General features: G+C 39.0%; 1 protein-coding gene across 1 annotated transcript; it reads right to left on the bottom strand.

The window, feature by feature from the left end:
• Positions 1-208: 208 nt before the first annotated feature.
• Positions 209-17,678, bottom strand: LOC150061537 (guanylate-binding protein 7-like). The gene is made up of 12 exons (XM_090334451.1): positions 17,600-17,678; positions 15,663-15,688; positions 13,655-13,862; positions 12,690-12,817; positions 9,901-10,010; positions 9,506-9,702; positions 7,152-7,397; positions 5,364-5,644; positions 3,450-3,662; positions 1,730-1,832; positions 1,228-1,421; positions 209-769 (listed from the first exon to the last, which is right to left on the bottom strand). The coding sequence occupies exons 3-12, from the start codon at positions 13,842-13,844 to the stop codon at positions 548-550; spliced, it is 1,884 nt and encodes a 627-aa protein (XP_090190577.1). The 5' UTR covers positions 13,845-13,862; positions 15,663-15,688; positions 17,600-17,678; the 3' UTR covers positions 209-547.
• Between the last annotated feature and the right edge of the window lie 323 nt (positions 17,679-18,001).

The following is an 18,001-nucleotide window of genomic DNA, read 5'->3' as shown; positions in this document are numbered from 1 at the left end:
TTAACCTTTTTATGGACAACTTTTTACTTCAAATATTTTATTATCTTTAGGTAATTTTGATGTATTACTAGGCAAGTATTTTCTTTGATTATGTCTTCTAATCTTCTCATTAGTTATGCTAATTTGACTGATTTTGTACACCAAGTCCTAATATGTTTAAGCTACTTTTTTTACTTCCATTGAGGTATTTAATTAATATCATATGTACTTTTTGTTCTTTATACTTTTACACTCAATTGTTATTATTATTAAGGAGTTTTATAAAGGGGTTACAGTTCCATAATTCAGGTTATGAATACAGTATTTATTGGCTAATGTCACCCCTTCCTTTATTTTCCCCCCATTTTTCCCTCTGGTGCCTAGTCACAAGCATATGATTCATTTTTTACTATAATATGTATTAAATACAATGACTGCATTTGCTTAACATCCTCCATCCTGCATCCCCTGTTTGGAAAGTTTAAAAAATAGCATGATATCAACTTGAAAATTAAGACTCAGACAAAAGAATAGCCTTCATTATCATTTCCTAATAGCAATCCTGACTCTATTTCATTATAGAGCTTAACCCTTTTGAAAAGACACCAGCTACAATACCCACAGGACCTGGCACTGATGTAAAACACATATCACCAAGGCTATTAAAGAAGTCTGCAGCCTGTGACTTCTCTTTTTTGGTTGTTTCCATCATCTCTTTCAGTTGCTGTATCTCCATAGTCATTTCTTTATATTTATTTTTAAATCCTTCATTAAGCATTTCTTCTTGTATCTATAGAATGAAAAGGAAAACCTTGAAAACAGAACCTACTGAATATCAGAAGTTTGTCCTTAGCAACCTAGAAGCTAAGGATCTCCTCTCTCTCTCTCTCTCTCTCTCTCTCTCTCTCTCTCTCTCTCTCTCTCTCTCTCTCTCTCTCTCTCTCTCTCATCTCCTTCTGTCTCTCTGTCTCTCTGTCTCTCATCTCCCTCTCTCTGTCTCTTCTCTTTCTGTCTCTCTGTCTCTCTGTCTCCCTGTCTCTCTCTCTCCCCCACCCTTCTGTCTCTACCTCCCCCCCTCCACCAGAGGGCTCTTTGATTCATTTGTCTAGTGCTTCCTCATGGTCCCTGGGTAGTAGGAACACAAATGCTCTTAGCTCCCGGTGATTCTCTCAGGAGAGTGGGAGGTGCTGGGCCATGGCAGGTTCACAATTATCCTGGTGATCCGGTCCACACCCCATCTAGACTCACCTTCAGCATGTGTTCCAGCTTCTTTTCCTGCTCTCTTATCAGGTTATCTCTTTCCCTTTCCATCTTCTCCTGTAGCTGGGCCAGATTTTCCTTGTAGCTTTTCTCTCGGGCCTCCAGCCTTTGCTGCTGCTCCTTCTGTTCCTGTCTTAGCTGCTCCTGCTCCTGCTCAGCTGCCTCCTTTGCAGCCCGCTCAGCTACTCCACATTGGTTTTAGAGAAGAAAAACAACAGGAGTCAAACCCTAACCCTCGCCTCCTGGGCTCAGAGGCCAAATGCTCTCTGAATTCTTCCAGCAAACAAACCTAGGTACGTGTCATAATGATGTGGAAATGTGTTTCCACCCTGGCTGAGTATGACTAGACCTGGCCTCTTATTTTTCAGATTTAGCATTGTGTGCATTCCAGTGTAGAACAGGATACCCCTTTCATAAAGTCCTTCATGTCTGTCAGTAAGGGTTTTCAGGAACCAACCCCCTCTTCTGAAAGCTGTGCCTTCTCCAGTACCTGCTATGGCCTTCTCTCCATCAGTGAGAGCTTTGTCTGAATGTAGGATGGATTTTTCTATAGCATCCTGGGACTTCAGGAAGTTCTGGAGGACCTCATTTGCCTAGAAGACCAATAAACAAGTGGACTATGTTAAGCAACAAAAAAGTCTGTTTGAGCCACAGGGTCATTGCTGGTCTTCTGGTGGTTAGCTGGAGATGAGTCTCATATACTTTCCTGATGGCTTTGGACTGAGATGCTCAGATCTCAGCCTCTTGAGTAGCTAGGATTACAGGCATGAGTCACCATCACCCCGTTTCCAGCCTTTTTTCCTTTGAAAGTCCGTTGCTATTCCAGCTTATCAATGAGATTTAGATGTACCCAAAATGTGTACCTTCTGGCTGGGCACTGGTGGCTCATGCCTGCAAATCCTAGCAACTCAGATATTGACACATAGGGGATCATCATTTAAAGCAAGCCTAGGCAGAAAAATCTGGGAGACTTCATCTCAAAAATAACCAACAAAGAGCTAAACTAGAAGCATAGGATAAATGGGAACATATCAGCCAAGAAAGCAAGCTGAGCAAGTAGGAACCCTTGAGAGCAAAACCCAGTACCACCCAAAACAAGCAATATATCCCTACATTCTATTCTTCTACCAGGATACCTGTATTATTTTTTGACCTACATTGAATCCTCTGATGTTTCATCATGACCTTCCTTCTACTCTTGAAGGTTTTCCTGAGCTGCCTCTGGAGTTTTAGCCTATGAATTGTCCTACCAGCTTTCCCAATTATAGGCTCTAGGAATTTACAACTTGTTAGCTTCTCTATGCCTCACAATTCTCACAAAACTTGGATAATATTAGTACTAATTGATAGCATTTTTTCTGAAAATTCTATCATTATTTTCCAAGTGGTGTGAAAGTATAGGTTATTAAATATTCATGATATAATATAACTGAAGCACAGTGGCACACAGATGTAATTGTAGCATTGGAGAGGCTGAGGGGAAATGATGTGTGTTGGAAGCCAGCCTTGACTACATGAAACACCCTGAGTTAAATTAAGTGAAAAGAAAAAAAAACACAATGAAACATAAAATATGGTTTTCTATTTGTGTGAGCATTTTTAACACTAATATTACCATTTGAATCCCATCGTTGGTTTTACTTGCTGTTCATTCCAGGATGACACACCTTATCTTGTTAAATTCAATTGTTATTTATATCTGAGGTAAGACTGTTTCTTGAGAACATAACAAAGGGGTGTTTTAAATTTAAGTCTCATCAATTTAACTAAGAAACAATGGCATTGTTTGATCTATGAAAAAAATTCTACTTTTTCCGGGATTATTGATGGTTTCATTAAGAGTAAGTAATTGTGGATATAGAAAAAAATGCAGACCACCTTCTTATTCCTCTCCTCCTCCTCCTCCTTCTCCTGTGCTTCTTCTTCTTCCCTGTCTTGGGCTTGAGCTCAGGCCTGAGCACTAGTGTCTAGTGTCCTTGGACTTTCTCAAGGCTAGAGCTCTACCACTTGAGCCTCAGCACCATTTCCGGCCTTTTTCCTATGTATGTGGTACCAAGGAATTGAACCCCGGTCTTTATGCATGCTAGGCAAGCACTCTACAACTAGGCCAAACTCCTAGCCCCCAGACTTTCTTCTTACATGATTCTATTTTCTTTAGAAATGAGATTCTATGACTAAGGACAATTCACCCCCTAGTCCTTCTTCCTCACCTTTATTCCTTTCTTTGGCACTAGCTTATAATCCTGCTGAACCTTCTTCTTGCTTTCCAAATAGAAATTGTGCCCTCCAGGTACAGAGAAAGTTCCTCTGGAAATGCTTTCCATTAAAGACTTAGAAATTTCCTTCAGCTTGGTTTGGCAGTATTTGGCAGATGCTTCCTCATTCTGCAGGATGAACTCTTCCTTCTTTCTCTCTATTGTATCCTGTTAAAACCATAGGAAGACAGTAAAAAAAGCTATTAGAAAGGAAGCCTACAATATCTTCATGGAAACAGTAAGGCGAAGGGCTCAGAGTACACTGGTCATGGGAAGGAGTCATTCATTACCACTTCTGAAAACAATTTTTGAATAATCTTGGAAAGTCCCTGAATATTCTGGGAGCCAGGCTCCTTCTCTGTAAAATGATGAGATTCAATAGCAGGATCTACACAATTCTTTCAAAAGCACAGTGATCAAGAACAACAAAGCAATATTTACCCAAACGTCTAGAAACAAGGACATACTAAAGCCTCTAGCACAATAATGTTCACTGCAGTATTATTTACCATAGTGAAGATATGGAACCATCCCAGATGCCCCTCAGTAGATCAAGAAGATGTGGTATTTATACACAATGGAATTCTGTGCTGCCATCAGAAAGAATAATATCACCCCATTTGCAAGGAAATGGAAAGACTTAGAAAAAAATCATATTAAGGGAAGTGAGCTAGACCCAAAGGAACATAGGCTCCATGGTTTCCCTCACCTAGGACTCTCCTAGCAGAGGATTACAATAGTGCAAAACCTAGGTACATAAGGTCATATAGGATGAGACTAAATGAAAGGACCTCTAGGATATGGAAATAAGAGCTTTATCTTGTGTGATTGTTGTTCTTAATATACTATGTTATTTCTTCTCTTTTGTTGCCCTTCAGATAATCTCATATTGTTACTGTATCTGACTTTGTCACCCAGTATATCGTACATATGTGTATTTGTTTATTTGAAATAGGAAAGGGAAGGTGGGAAAACAAGATGATTGGGAGGGGTGGGGAGAGGGAAGTGGGGACAAAAACATGAGAAGGGGTATCAATGTGTGAGAGTTAATGTACCTACTATCTGGCAAATATAACGGTAACCCCTCTAGACATTACCCTGACAATAAAAAATAAAAGAACAATAAAGCCATAAAACAAGCATTAGCAAGTGGAATGTGGTTAGAAGGAGAGTTATCACTGGATTTGTGTTGCAAGGATAAAAATGCATATATTAAAAAATAACGCTCATCACTGAAGTTTCACATCTATTCAGGCTTTTGAAACCATTAATACTTGCAATGAGCATATTAGAATATAAAGCCATACAATAAACGTTTAGGTTGTGCTTTTATCTTGATTGCAGAGGCTGGACTTTGGGTGCCCTGGGCAGAGCTCTGTGGCTCACCCAGCATCCACACACAGAACTATATATCAATGCACATTTGGCTTGTTCTTATGCTAATCCTGGGGCTTGAACTCAGGGCCTGCGCTCTGTTCCTTAGCTTTTTGCAGAAGGATAGCACCATTTAAGCCACAGCTCTAGTTCTGGACTTCTGATGTTTAAATGAAGATAAGAGTATCATGGATTTTCCTGCCCAGATTGGCAATGAACCATGATTCTTAAATCTCAGCCTCTGAATAGCTAAGATTATGGCATGAGTCACTGGTGCTTGCCTTATTAAATTGGCAACCGTATTCTAACTTATTATATAACAGAACTATATAAAAGAAACGTCTGTTATCCCTCAGCCTGTAGGAATCCTGGCACTCATAAAATTCCAGACTCCTAAAAGCAGAGGTAGGAAATGATCCATAGGATTAAAACAATGAGTTTTAAGTGTCATTCCAAAAGGGGAAGTCAAGAAAGACAGAGCAGAAGACAACGTACCATTAGATTCTTTTGAAATTCCTGCTTGTCATCCTTGAAAGAGAGTTCCATGAAGACTGCGATGGCTTCTCTCTCACAGGCTGCATGCACATCCAACAGCTCCTGGAGCGTGTCAGTGGGGAGACTCAATCGCTGTGCCATGTGCTGGCTGTAGTGGTCAGATGCCTTCTGCACAGCTGCTGAATTTTCCTGCTGGGCCAGAGTAGTCACAGCATTCTCCAAACATGGCACTGCTCCACTGTTGATAGCATTCACATAAGTCTCCACCAGTGTCCCCAGTCCTGGATGATCCAAATAATTTAGGGATAAATATCAAGCTATCCTTTTGTTTTAGTCTAAGAATTACAGTTCACAAAAACATTAAGACCTAAAACAACCTTCAGTCATTTTTTGGTGATAATATGCTTTGAACGCAAGGCCTTGAGTTTACTAAACAGGGGCTATACCAACAAAAACATGCCACCAACCCTTTTTGCTTTTTTTTTTTTTTTTTTTTTTGCCAGTGCAAAAACTCAGTGCCCAGGCGCTGTCCCTGAGCTTCTTTGGCTCAAGGCAAGCATTCTACCGCTTGAGCCATACACCACTTCTGTCTTTTCTTGTTTATGTGTTACTGAGGTATTGAACCCAGTGCTTCATGCATACTAGGGAAGTACTCTAGCACTAAACCACACTCCCAGCCCCCCTTCTGCTCTTGAAGTTATTTTAAGGATAGCATCTTTTGTTTATACCTGTGCAATCATGGCTTGTGAGCCTCCTATTTATCCTCTCTGCCTGGCTGGATTAACAGGCATAAACTATCTTGCCCAGTGACTGATTGAGATATCTCCTTGCTTATTTTTGCCCTAGATAACCTCAATCCATTACATTCCCAATCTTTGATTCCTAAGTAACTGGTATAAAATTCCTTTATCTTTTTTTGTTTTTGCCAGTCCTGGGGCTTGAACTCAGGGCCTGAGCACTGACCTTGGGCTTTTTCCTCAAGCTAGCACTCTTCCACTTAAGCCACACACCATTTCTGGCTTTTCTAGGTATGTGGTAGCGATGAATCAAACCTAGGTCTTCATGTATGCTAGGCAAGCACTCTACCACTAGGCCAAACTCCGACCCCAAAATTTCTTTATCTTTTTGACAAGGTAGCATGGGTTTTCCTGTTCATTCTTTTCTTTCGGACTCTTAATTTGTACATTACAATCAAAATCATTGATAACCACCAGTATAATCAATGTATTCTATCCAGAAAATTTTTTTAAAAAAAGATTATTCAAAGTATATGAAAGTGAATGAAGTTTGTAAATGAAACAAATGATTTAACTTTTGGGATCCAATTCTAAATAAGAATGAAAATCTGTGTATAGAGTTGACAAGACTCTTATGACAGGACTTAGCATTATGTGTGCATACTGTTCATGTCCATAAGCCACTTTTGTAGCTAGGATTTAACTAAATTTTGGTTTTAAAGGCCAAATGAACCTTTAGGAACTTGGCATCTTCTTTATTTCACAACATATTTTTCTATCAATATAGAAGAACATTTGCCCAAGTTGCTTAACCTGAAACACAGGTATTAATCTTTAGAATCAGTTGGCCCTTATATGATCAGTGGAGTAGTTTCTTAAGATGCATTCTATTTCAATAAAGTTTCATGTAGAGAGACAATAGTTAGTGAAGATGAAATTATCTGCATAGCATGGACTTTTTTCCTATATTCTTTACATATGTGAAAATTTAATCAAGCTTTACTCCATGGGATTAAGAAGAGAGACATGTCCAGGAACAAAGGAGACTCACGTTTCCCAGTGACAATAATTCCCTCTCTTAAGGTCTTGGGTTTTGCATTGGTAAAGATGTAGGAACGGAATTTTTGTGATTGCATTCGGAAATTACAATCCAGCTGGTCTTCTGGCAAGTCTTCAATATGAACTAAGAACTCATTTTCTTTTGTAGGTCGATCAAAGACGAAACATTTGCGTTTTGGAAAGAAATGCCTGATACACTCCCTAGGCAAGTTGGCATTTTGGATTTTCAAATTCCTGCCTGTAACAATAAAAGGAAAAAATTGATCATGGGGAAGGGCAGAGATTTTACATCACTGACTTGAAATTGCCCACTCTAATCACATCATACTTCATTGCAAACCAACCTTGTGCACAGAAGCAAAAGGCAACAAACAATTTTGAAGACTGAGCATGTCATCTGTTCACAAATGGGGGGGATTGGTCTCCCTATTCTAGTGAAAGTCTCATACATGAAGAATTTAGCAAATATTTACCGAGTGATTAGTGAAACAAAATGGTTAGAAGCAGTTTTCTTATTGTATTGTATCCTTGTCACAAATGAAATGTAAGACAAAATTGTACCAGGAAAAAATAAGGTGCCAGTAGGGGAAAAATGTTAGAAAGAGGATATATAATATTCTGATCAGAACGGAGAAGCTGTTAGGAATATCTACCAAATATAAACACATACCACAAATTGCTTAAAGACTACTTCCACAGAACATTTTGAAGAGTAAAGTTAACTTAGATGTAATCTGGAGAACTCTTCATTCTTTAAATTATTGTATGAAGCTTCACAGACACAGTGTGAACAACTAGTATAAGAACTGATCAATAAATGTTGAAAGACTGAATAAAATGATATCTAAAAATATATCGTCTTTTTTATACTGTTTTTTCAAATGCACAAGACACTCCATTTTGATAATATAGTATATTTAACAAATCTGAAATATTTAATTCATTAAGTATAAGGCTGACAAATGAAGAGAGTAATGTAAATTAAAAATTCACAGTCTTATTCAAAAGAAACATCAGATCTTTTTCTTAAGTATTTGCTATATATTATTCTTCCATTGAGGAATGTTAGTAAACATATTAGTAAATTATACTGTGGAAAATAATTATAATTTAAAAATTTATCCATTTTATTACCTGTAATTCTATGCTTACCAAATTTCCATTTTTTACATGAAGCACTTACTTTAAAAAACTTAATATGTGCACCTTTCAATATTATTGGATGGATTATAATTGGGATAATTTTTTTCATGATGTTAATTGGTCTTAAATAATTTGTTCCAATATTTCTATGCTTTTTAGTGATTTTATATTCCATCTGAAGATTTTCGAGTAATACCTCTTGAACAAGCATAGAAGTATCTGTTATTTTATTAATTGTTCAGATGAAAAAACAAAATATTTTCTTTTTTTCCTTTTTTCATCTTTTTTTTGCCAGTTCTGGGGCCTGGGCACTGTCCTTGGACATTTTTTGCTCAAGGCTAGCACTCTGCCACTAGAGCCACAGTGCTACTTCCGGCTTTTTCTCTGTATATGGTTCTGGGAATCGAACCTAGGGCTTTGTGCATACTAGGCATGCATACTACTACTAGGCCATTCGCCCGGCCCCCAAAACATTTTCTTTGTGCAATATTTTATTTGTCTATAGGTCTGTTGGTGAACTATTTCACTAGAACATGGTATTTTAAATGTTCAGATACAACATATTAAGTAAAGCTGTTATTTATTAATTTATTTGCCATACTGCTGGTTCTGTTTTTTTATTTGTTTAGTTTTATTGGGTTTTTTTGCAAGTCCTGGGACTTGAACTCAGGACCTAGGCATTGTCTTTGGGCTTTCTCAAGGCTAGTTCTCTACCACTTGAGCCACAGCATCACTTCTGACTTTTTCTTTGTATGTGATGCTGAGAAATTGAATCTGGGACTTCATGCATGCTAGGCAAGCATTCTACCACTAGACCATGCTCCCAGCTTCTGTTTTATTCTAAAACACTGCATTTTTATTATATATAAGTAATGGGAGTTGATCCAATATTCCGTTACATGTTTGCTTGCATGTATTCTTTCCTATAATGCTCTCTTGAATTACATTTAACTTTTTTAGGTAAGAGAATTCTTATCATATACTAGCATACTATATCAATACTAACATACTATAAAGTAGAAATGGAGTCATTATATTAAAAGATCTTTAATAACTGTTAGCAGTCACTTTTCAATAATTAGTGCATCATATTACAGCACAATCCAATCTCAAATAAACATATACTACTAATGCTGATTGAAAGGGTTTAGAATATCCCACCACCCTACTGAACCTTTCCCTTCCCAGGCTTCATTCCGATACCTGGAACAAGCTTTAAGGCATTCTCCAGATACTCATCTTCCGTGATGGGCTGGTCATCTAACTTCAGCTCCAGAATGAAATCCCGAACAGCCCAGACAAAGTCTGGAAAGAAACTCACAAATTCATTAGAGTCTTCCATTTCATCAGACATTCTGGTAGACTTTGCCCTGATTAGCTCTGTTAGTTCAGTTACATAGCTAGGATCTTAGCTAAGGAATGAAAAACACTGTACATCGTACACAAGTTTCCGATCTCACCTACAAACATTCCATGGTAACATTCCATGTTGTGTTAGGTATCCCCCTCAACCAGAACTGAGTCACTTAAAGACACGGGGTTAGTTGTTCTTTTTCTAAACTCAATACAATATGACTATTCTTTTCCAGGAAGGATACAATAGCTGCTCCAGCACCTGCTGGTTGATAGTGCCCATACTGTTGTAGACAAATGTGTTGCTGAGTAGAACCGACAAGGCAAAGATCCATGAGTCATTCTTAGGATCACCCTGGAAAGCACATGAGGGCAAGGAACATGGAAGGATACTTGTGTCAGTCTTTCATTTATTGTTCATGGAGAACTTCAGTTGAAATAGAGCAGAATACAAGGAAGATCAAAGTTTTAAAAAAATATCCTATGTATACTTCCTTTTCATTAACAGTGTCTTTGGTTTTCTTGGAATGAATGATATTTTCTATGCATATATAAAATATTTTCTCCAGCCCCTACATACAGTAGGAGATAACAATATTAGTCATTATATATTTTATGCAAATACATGCACTATATATACATATATATCCAAGATTATCTTCTCTGCCCATAATACACTAAAATTTTATTGTGGGAGGTAAAATAGACATTTTTTCTTGCCAGACCTGGGACTTGAACTCAGGGCCTGAGCAATGTCCTTGAGCTTTCTCAAGGCTAGAACTCTACCACTTGAGCCACAGAACCACTTCTAGTTCTTCTTTTATGCATGTGGTACTGAGGAATTGAACCTGTGTCTTCATGCATGCTAGGCAAGCACTCTACCACTAGGCTAAACTCCTGGCCGAAAATAGACATTTTTATTAAATAGGAGAAAATGCTTTGCAGCTTCACACATATGAGTGTGTTACTGGGATGATAGTTGCTGTTTCAAAGTGCTTCATTTTTAACAAATGATAGTATGCATAGTTAGGGATTAAAAGATCATACATATGGTAAAAACCAATACCAGACAGATTAGAAAGTATAAGTCATGCATGTGTATTACATAGTCATATCATTTGGCGGAAGCAATGAGCATGTGGGAAAGGTTGAAAGATAAAACCAGAAACAAGATTCAGAGTAAGATAAGATAGACCGTGAAATATAAGAAAGTAAAATTAAGTACTACTCATCTTGTTTTCCCCCCTTCCCTTTCCAATTTTAAATAGACAAATAAATGTGTAAATAATATACCAGGTAACAAAGTCAGATACTGTAACAACATAAGATTAACCAAAGGGCAACAAAGGAGAAGAGAAATAACATAGTACATTAAGAACAACTATCACACAAGATAAAGCTCTTGTTTCCATATCCTGGAGATCCTTTCATTTAGCCTCATCCTATGTGGCCTTATATGTCTAGGTTTTGCACTATTGTAATCCTCTGCTAGAAGAGTCCTAGGTGTGTAGTAATGATTACAAATGAGGGAAACCATTGAGCCTATGTTCCTCTGGGTCTGGCTTACTTCACTTAATAAACAAGATGATTAAGAGGGAATGGGGAGAGGGAAATGGGGACAAAAGCATGAAAAGGGGTATCAATGTGTGAGAAGTAATGTACCTACTATCTGGTGAATATAACTGTAACCCCTTTATACATTACAAAAAAAGAGTTCATGCACTTTCCCGCCTGGGCTAGCTTTGAACCACCATCCTCAGATCTCAGCCTCTGAGTAGCTAGGTTTACAAGCATCAGCCCCTGTGCCCGGCTTATTTTTGAATAAACATACATTTGTAATATGAAAAAAATAATTAAGTACTTCTCAATGCCCACCACAAGTTACAGAGGCAGTGAGTAATTTTAGACAAAAGCGATTTATACTGTATTATTAGATTCAAAGTCCTTTTGGCCTGACAGCTAGAATGTCCTTACCTCTAGGAAACTTCTCTGACCCATATACCTAGGTTATATGACCATTTCTGGATATCTTTGCATCTTGTGCAGGTTATACAAAATGTGTGTTGGCTCCTGAATTAGGCTCTTACCTTTTATTGCTGGATCCATAGAATAGATCTCTTCAGTTAGTATTTATGAAATTGCATCACATTCATAGTTGCAAAGGGTATTTTACTATAACACAGACAACAAACTAAAAACACTTCACAATATCTAAAGTGGAACAAAAACAAAAGCAAGGTATAGGGGATCAGTGGTAAGCATACTTGTATGTATGCAAGGCTCTTCTTTGTTAAAATCTAGTATCTTCTTAAAAAGCATAAATCAAAGCTTTCTTTTATGCCACAAGTTTGGTCTAGTGGTAGAGTGCTTGCCTAGCATGCTTGACACCCTAGGTTCTATTCCTTGGTACCACATATACAGAAAAAGCCAGAAGTGGTGCTATAGCTCAAGAGGTAGAGTGCTAGCCTTGAGCTGAAGAGCTCAGGGACAGTAACCAGGCCCACAGTCCTAACTCATGACCCCCCCCCAAAAAAAAGCTGTCTTTTATGCGGATAGGGATGATTGAATAAATGAACAGTTGACAGAATAGAGGAAAACTCTTCTTTGAAGAAGAATCTCCAATAGAATATGTAGATGCTACCTCTCTCTGTCAGGGGTAAACTTTAATGTCACTACTGACTCACATTAATATGTCAATGCTAGATTGAGATTGTAGCACATTGGTAGAACACTGTCTAGGATGCACAAGACCCTGGCTTTGATGCCCAGGAGTAATAAAGAATGAAGAATGGGCCATACCTGGTGATCTGCTTCCAACAGAGTAAGAAAAAGGAGGAAAGTTCTTTTTAAAGAATAATAATACATTAAATATTAGGATTTATCAGAGTAGCTCAAGGAAATAGAATTTAGCCTCAATTCATAACTGGATTTGTAGATTTTAGGAACTGGATTAAGCAGTGGAAATTTAGTTAAGGTGACAAATTAAATGATAAGAAAGACTGCCAACGGAGAATCTTCCATGATTCTGATTCACCTTCTCCACATCACCCAGGCCCTCAGTGTCCAGAAGGACCAAGGTGAATTGTGGTTTGGTGGGGTGGGTCACACACCACATCCAGATGCCCTTTGTTTGAGATCTCACTGTACTTCCCAGTTGGAAACCTGCATCCAAAGGGAAGAAAGTATCATGAGTGTGTTTAAGTTCTGAGAATATACTATTGCACCATTCTGTCTTTTAAGATAATGCAGACAAGATGTGAAATATGAGGAAGGGGGAGCTTTCATAGGCAGAGGATTAATAGGACTCAGGACAGATTCTCTGGAAGTCATAAAGAAGGAAATACAATGACCTTATTTAAGAAAATCACCCACATGGATCAAGACCCACTGCTTTCATAAACTGCTTTGTTGAATGGCAACTCCTTTGTACAACTACTTATATTAAAATAAAACAAAAAATCACCCTGCATTTAATAAAATATAAAATACAAATAGTAATATTGAAACATTTTCTACCATATTTAGAAGGCTTATGGTTTGTAGGCTCATCAAATTGTTAAAAATTATACAGCATAATTATTTTTTTAGAAAATGAATTCTTTATTGCTTTCCTTACATCTTACAACCTCTCTTCATTCTACTTCTATAAATAAAATATACTGGGTGACATTTTTGCTGATTCTACAGCCTTAACAAAATTATGTGGAAGGAAAGAATAATCATAGGAACTGAGAAGGTAAGACTGGATTGCACCAGAATACTACTCATGTAGTCCACTAAATGGAATAACAAAAATTCTCGTTTTTCATGTGAGTAGAGTAAGATCTTATAGGTGTATGGATTTAAAATTACAAGCTTTCATGACAATCTTAAAAGCAAACATTGCAGGTTTTTTTTTCCCTCGGGGGAGTCAGATTCTTCCTGATCATATAACAGGCATGATTACTTTGCATTATCAATGAGCTCCACAGATGGCTCCTACCCTAAGAAAACACTTACCATGGTTCTTTCCTGCAAGCTGGTTCATCAGGTAGGATTTTCCTGTACGGTACATTCCTACAATGGCCACCACCACCACAGGCTGTGTAATCTTCTCAAGAACCCTGACTGCTTTAGGGTTCACCATTAGCTGCTCCTTCTCATTTTCCACTAGACAAATGGGGGCTGTCATGTTGCATCCTGATGCCATGTTAACTTGTACCTCCCCCTGAAGAAACAGAAGAAAGAATACAAGATTAATAGAATACGAGACCTAGTGGCAGCTCCAGGAGCATGTACTATCACCTTCTCATTTGTAAAATGTGTGTGTCTTGTTTCTTTAAAGTTAATTTATTTTAAAAATTGTATTTTTTAACTATCTTTCAGTGGCTGTTTCAATTCAACGTGTCAGTTTGTGAGTAAAATGCATCTTCTACAATGTCAACCATTTCATCAGTCTTCCCTATGTGTCCCAACCCCACCCATTCCCTCCTGGTCAAAATAGGTCATTGTCACAGGTACCTTCCTATCAGGAAGGGAAAGGCTAGTCTATCTCTTTTTTTCAGTACATCTCTTGGATGATTTGTAATTGCATAGTAACTCTGCTCACACTCTCTCTTCTAGTCAGCTTATTCACCAAAGAAGACTGATAACTTTCAGTCTCTCTAGTAGGCTGTTATGTGCCTAAATGAATACCAGTAGTTTATCACAGTGGAAAAGAGGAACAGAAATTGAAAGATAAAAGGTAATCTGAGTAATCCTGAGAATCTCAAGATCTGTTTGTATGCTAGAATAAATAGACAACATATCATTATGGCAGCATAAGAACAGAAGCACTGTGATAGTAACATGAACAAGACAGTGCTAGAATATTTATTTTGCCAGTCCTGGGCCTTAAACTCAGGGCCTGAGCATTGTTCTTGGACTTTCTCAAGGCTAGAGCTTTACCACTAGAGGCACAGCACCACTGCCAGCTTTTTTCTATGTATGCAGTACCAAGGAATTGAACCCGGGTCTTCGTGCATGCTAGGCAAACACTCTACTGCTAGGTCAAACTCCTGGCCCAGTGCTAGAATAAATTAAGCATGGCCTAATAAAGAATGTAAAATGGGTCAAAAGAATGATGTTCATTCTTATAAAAGAATGCAAATTTGACTGCTAAAATTTCAGACAGTAAAGGATTTTATGCAGTCAGTATATCACACTCATTATTACCTCTTGTCCTTAGAAATACTGCAGTTGGTTATGAAGGAATTAGATACTACATATTATTTGTGGATTATGTCAATCATATTTGATATATAGTATTAGGCAAATGTTTTTTTAAAATTCAGTACCTACCAGGCTGAGAAGAGTGACATTCTAAACCCAGGTAAGGGATTAGCTTTGGATAGAATCAGTTCCCTAGCTCCCAGGCAGGAATCAGTTTGAATATGAAGAAGACAAGGATCCATTGAAACCCCAGGGTTCCCATCATTCACTGACTTAGATCTGGAAAGAGAAGCTACCTCTGTATACCTTCATTATCTTGTCATCAGTATAAACAGTTCCGGGCCACAGAGTGTAGCCTAGTGGTAGAGTGCTCGTCTAGTATGTACGAAGACCTGGGTTCAATTCCTTAGTACCATATATGCAGAAAAAGCTGGAAGTGGTGCTGTGGCTCAGGTGGCAGAGTGCTAACCTTGAGAAAAAAAAATGTCCAAGGCCAGTGCCCAGGCCCTGAGTTTCAGCCCTAGGACTGGGAAAAATAAGAAAAAAAAGTTTCTGCCTGATTCACTACCATACAGGTTAATGAAAAATCAGGCTCTCAAAACCTTTTCAGTTTTACAAGAGGACTGTCCTGTTCCCTCCAGTAAATAGGTGAGACGACAGAGTTAATAAGTGTCACTACGTCCTGAAAATTATAAAGTACTAAGGAAACCAGATTAAGGAAGAAAATGACTGTCAGAAAAGAAAGAAAAAAGAAACAACATAACGAGAACAACAACAAAAAACACCTGACCACCAATTGGCTTCTTCATAGACTTACTCTGTAAAACTTCCTTTCTTCTGTAACTGTTAGAAAACACAAAGAATAAGGTAAGCCATGACCTTTTAACTACTGTATTAGTCACAGGAGAAACTCAAGATTGCTTTTCTTTAAGTTTAATGTTTAAGAAGGCACTGGGAAACTAGGCACTAGTGGCTCACACCTGTAATTCTAGCTACTCAGATCTAAGGATTGTGGTTCAAAGCCAGTCCAGGCAGGAAAGTCTATGAGACGCTTATCTACAATTAATCCCCCCAAAACTGGAAGTGGTCTATGGCTCAAACTGGTAGAGCACTAGCCTTGATTGAAAGAGCTCAGAGATAGGCCCTGAATTCAAACCCCATGACTGATAAAGAAAGAAAGAAAGAAAGAAAGAAAGAAAGAAAGAAAGAAAGAAAGAAAGAAAGAAAGAAAAGAAAACAGAGAGAGAGAGGGAGAGAGAGAGGAAGCAAGCAAGCAAGCACTGGGAAAAGGATAAGATTGTACATTTTTGTTACTTTCCTTCTCTTTCTTCTTTCTTCTTTTTCCTTCCTTCCTTCCTTCCTTCCTTCCTTCCTTCCTTCCTTCCCTTTTCTCTCCCCAACTTCATGTCCTTCCTTTTCTTTTTCCTCTCCTTTCCTTCCTATCCTATCTTCTACTCTTTTTCTCTTCTTTCATCTTAGTTTTACTCCTTCTTCTCTTCCTCCTCCTCTTTCTCCCCTTTCGCTATCTTTCCCCTGTTACTCCCTTTCTCTCCCTGTTCTTCTTCTTTCCCCCCTCCCCCCTCTCTCTTCTCTCCTTCCCGTCCTTCTTTCTCCTCCTCCCTGGTCTCTGATTGCAGGTCTAAGATGTCCAATACAGGGCTTTCAAATCCAAGTTAAATGGGAGAAGAAGGTTATGTACAAGCTTTGTGGTTTCCAAAAGCTATTATTGCTTATCAGTTAGACGGAGATACAATTAAATTAAAACTAGCCCCAACTGATTTTCTCTAAAGAACACAAGCACACTGGGGTCCTTCTTGGATAGCTCACACATTTGAAAACAATTATCTTTCAGAAGTTGCCCAAAGGAGTTTCAATCTAACATGTCACTTGGTGAGCACAATGCATCTTTGTCGATGCCATCCCTTTCCTGGCTCTCCTCATCCCGCCTATCTCCTCGGTTTCCCTGGCTCTGTTTGCACATGTGTATATTGAATATTAGGACCGCATTTGCCCTTCTTTCGTCTCTCCACCCACTCTGTCCCCACTCCTTGACCTCACCCGCCCTAGCACATATTCTAGCTACTACGCTGCGAGCTGTTGAAAGGTGTTAAACAGTTCAGGATATACCCCAGGCTGAAACCTTACTGTTGTTCGTAACATTCGACTGGTGAGAGTGAGAAAATGAAATAGTCCAAGCGGTTAGATTGCAGGCAATCTATGAACTGGCATCATACAGAGGGGCAAGCTAGGCATTTAGGACTCAACTGGATTAGCGGAGACTGTTTTGGCTTTCCGCTTTTCCAGTTCTAGGCAGATACCATCAGGGAAACAAGCACTTGAGGACTGAGGGTATTGGTGGGGTTGGAAAGAAAGGGACTCTGCTGGGGTTTGGGGCTAAGGTTGGCCCGCTCAGTGCCAGGAGGGAAATAGGGCATAAGAGGTGGTGTCCCCACGCAGGGCCCTTGCTGCAGCCCCTGCTGGACGCCTGAGGAAAGCAGCTCTTCCTGCATTTGCTGTGCTGGGGAAACCTCCCACAGCTGCCTGGGGACTGGAGGAGCCTTAGGAGCTGAGCTGCCAGAGCAGTCTGGAGGGTCACAGGCCACGGAGTCCCCAGGTCTTCCCACCCCACTGCTGCCTTAGCTCCTGACCCCTGCCCAGCCCTCTGGCTAACAAAATTGCTGGAGATCTAGCTCCCTGTTGCCGATCCCTTAAGGGAATAGCACACAAAAGACCACGTTTCCCCACAGAACTCACCTGGTGTGGGTGGGCTCTACAGCCAGGGGACACGTTCTCAGCTGCCAGTGCCCTGAGTTCTTTGGCCTGGCTCGTCGGGGACAGCCCTGCTTTTACAGGCTGAGCATCAAACCACCAATGGCAGCCCCCGGAGTAAATGTTGTGCAAGAGGAACAGTGAAAATGAAACTATATTCATTTCTTGCGTGAACTCATCCTGTCATCTTTAACGTAGTTCCTAATTAGTGGGAGAATAGACTTTGTGAGCAAAGGGAGCAGAGTCCCAGTGTTCTGCAATAGCTTTTCAAACAGCAAACAAAACAAAACAAAACAAAAACAAATGATAAAAGCACACAATGAAAACAAAACAACAGTCAAAGATCGTGGATGTTTATCCAGGAAAGACAGAATGTCATAATGGGAC

The sequence above is a fragment of the Megascapheus bottae genome, chromosome 6 (genome assembly GCF_031878675.1).
Source record: "Megascapheus bottae isolate mThoBot1 chromosome 6, mThoBot2.hap1, whole genome shotgun sequence".
Classification (NCBI taxonomy): Eukaryota; Metazoa; Chordata; class Mammalia; order Rodentia; family Geomyidae; genus Megascapheus; species Megascapheus bottae.
The sequence above is the reverse complement of the archived record's forward strand: the minus strand, read 5'-3'. Positions and strand labels throughout refer to the sequence as shown.